Source organism: Impatiens glandulifera, chromosome 1, assembly GCF_907164915.1.
Source record: "Impatiens glandulifera chromosome 1, dImpGla2.1, whole genome shotgun sequence".
In the NCBI taxonomy this organism is placed as follows: domain Eukaryota; kingdom Viridiplantae; phylum Streptophyta; class Magnoliopsida; order Ericales; family Balsaminaceae; genus Impatiens; species Impatiens glandulifera.
Window position 1 is genome coordinate 136,673,086 of NC_061862.1, and position 2,262 is coordinate 136,675,347.

The 2,262-nt window shown below is 29.5% G+C and overlaps 1 protein-coding gene across 1 annotated transcript; it reads right to left on the minus strand.

The window, feature by feature from the left end:
• Positions 1–383: 383 nt before the first annotated feature.
• LOC124944578 lies at positions 384–1,847 on the minus strand. Its single transcript, XM_047484876.1, has 2 exons — positions 1,832–1,847; positions 384–892 (listed from the first exon to the last, which is right to left on the minus strand). Exons 1-2 carry the CDS (start codon positions 1,845–1,847, stop codon positions 384–386), a joined length of 525 nt encoding a protein of 174 aa, XP_047340832.1.
• Positions 1,848–2,262: the final 415 nt, after the last annotated feature.

Genomic DNA, 2,262 nt, shown 5'->3' on the forward strand with positions numbered 1-2,262 from the left:
TTAGTTGAACCAGAGTCTATCCACCAAGTCTTTCGAGGCACTGAAGCTAGATTAACTTCAGAACAAACCAAAGTAAGAACAATACCTTTCTTCACACACTAATTGTGATAGCTGGCACAATCCTTCTTTTCATGTCCAGTCTTCTTGCAAAAGAAGCAAGATTTCTCCATAGGATGAGCCTGAGGAGCTGGGACTGGAGCCTTAGCAGTCTCAATCTTCACGGCCTTAAACTTTCTTTTATTGCCGCCGACATATTTCGAGGTTCCAATCATATGTACATCCTTAGTCCTTTTGTGCTTCATTCTTTCTTCATCTTCAACACAGTGAGAAATGAGTTCATTAAGAGTCTATTTCTCCTTTTGAAAGTTATAACTAACTTTGAACTAATCGTATTGAGCAGGAAATGAGAGTAGGACCAATAGGACTAACATATCCTCTGAAAGGTCTAACTTGAGTGCTCTCAGTTTTGAAGCGACATTGGACATATTAAGGATGTACTCCTTTATGTTCCCCTTCCCGAGATACCTCATGGTAATGAGTGACTTAAGAAAAATACTCATTTCCACCTTATCGCTTTTAGTAAAGCGTTTTTCTATCTCGATGAGAAATTCTTCAGCCTTAGTGATATCATCAGATATCGTACCCCGAAATATTTCTGGAATACTTTTCTTTATGATCATCAGACTTAAACGATTAGACTTTTCCCACTTCTCAAACATCTGCTTTTGATCACCGGTGCTTACATCTGTAAGAGGAGCGGGTTGGTCTATCCTTAATGCTAAGTCCAGATCCATACTGCCCAAATGAATCAAAATGGATTCTTTCCCGTTCTTAAAGTTGTCCCCCAATAAAATGGGGACTGGATAGTTAGCAGATATCAAAGAACTAGATCCTGAAGTTAACAAAAAATATAAACACTCACATTATTACAAATATTTAAATAATAAACAAATTATGGTTAACCCCATCGCAAAATACCAAACACAACATTAAAACCAAAGCTTTGGATAATAATTTTAATTATAAGCGGTACTCTTGTTGCAATAATAAAATCTTGACAATAAATTCTGTAAAACTAATAAATTTATCTTTAGATAAAAGTATAATCCACATGAAAACTTTATAACTATCACAGATTTATTACTACGAGTATGTTTATATTTCTGCCAAGTATTGAACAACCTTTGGGTTAATCAATAAACGCATGAAAAAAAATATACAACCATCCTTAAGAATTTAAATAAAACAATTACGAAATAAAGGTCACTTTGGTGACATCTGAAGATGAAATTATTTTATTTAAATGAAATAAATATTAGATTATTAATATTATTATCTAATTTAATAAAACAGATTATAATAATTCATTTCTTAGCCGTTAATATTATTTAATATAATATAAATTCTTTATTAATGATGATAAAAATAAATATTATATTATCAATTCCTTATTTATTTAATGATAAGAAAAAAATATTATATTATCAATTCCTTATTTATTTAATAATAATAAAAAATATATTATATTATCAATTCCTTATTTATTTTATTTTCTTAATAGAGAATATTATTTCCTTATTTATCTTGTAGTTTAATAGTAATGATAATAAAAATAAAATAAAATATTTTATTTATTATTAATTAAAATAAAATAAAATATTTTATTTATTATTAATTAAAATAAATAAATAAACAAATAAACCAATCCAGATTCAAATACGATTATTATAAAAATTATCGATTCATAAATAGGATAACTCTGATATCAACTGATATAATGTTTATCATTATCCTGAATATAGACTATAATTATAACGCAACGGAAGCATACCTGAAGATGATCCCATTGTAGATCCGGATTGATCTGTTTTTGAAAGGAACGACTATGTCTTCCAAGACTAAGTATTATCCGTTCTCCTCTGATATTGACGGGGGAAATCAAAGGACAAAAAAACGGAGGAGAGTTGAGAGAGAGAAGGCGTGAGAGTTCTTCTTTGAATCTCCCTCTCCTGTTTCTTAAATAATACTTGTCTCAGGGACCTAACCCTATTTATGCTAGAGTTTATCGCATATTAGTCTCCAAAAGTACAACGAATTTAGTAATGATTTTGTACTGTAATCACTATACATTGAACATGACAAAAGATACATGAATCCAATCATCAGATTTCAATAGAGATAGTCGAGTCAAAACTCGAAAAACACTCACAAGGATAAAAAATAAATTTAATTCTAGAGTTAGAAATGATAAAATAAAAAATA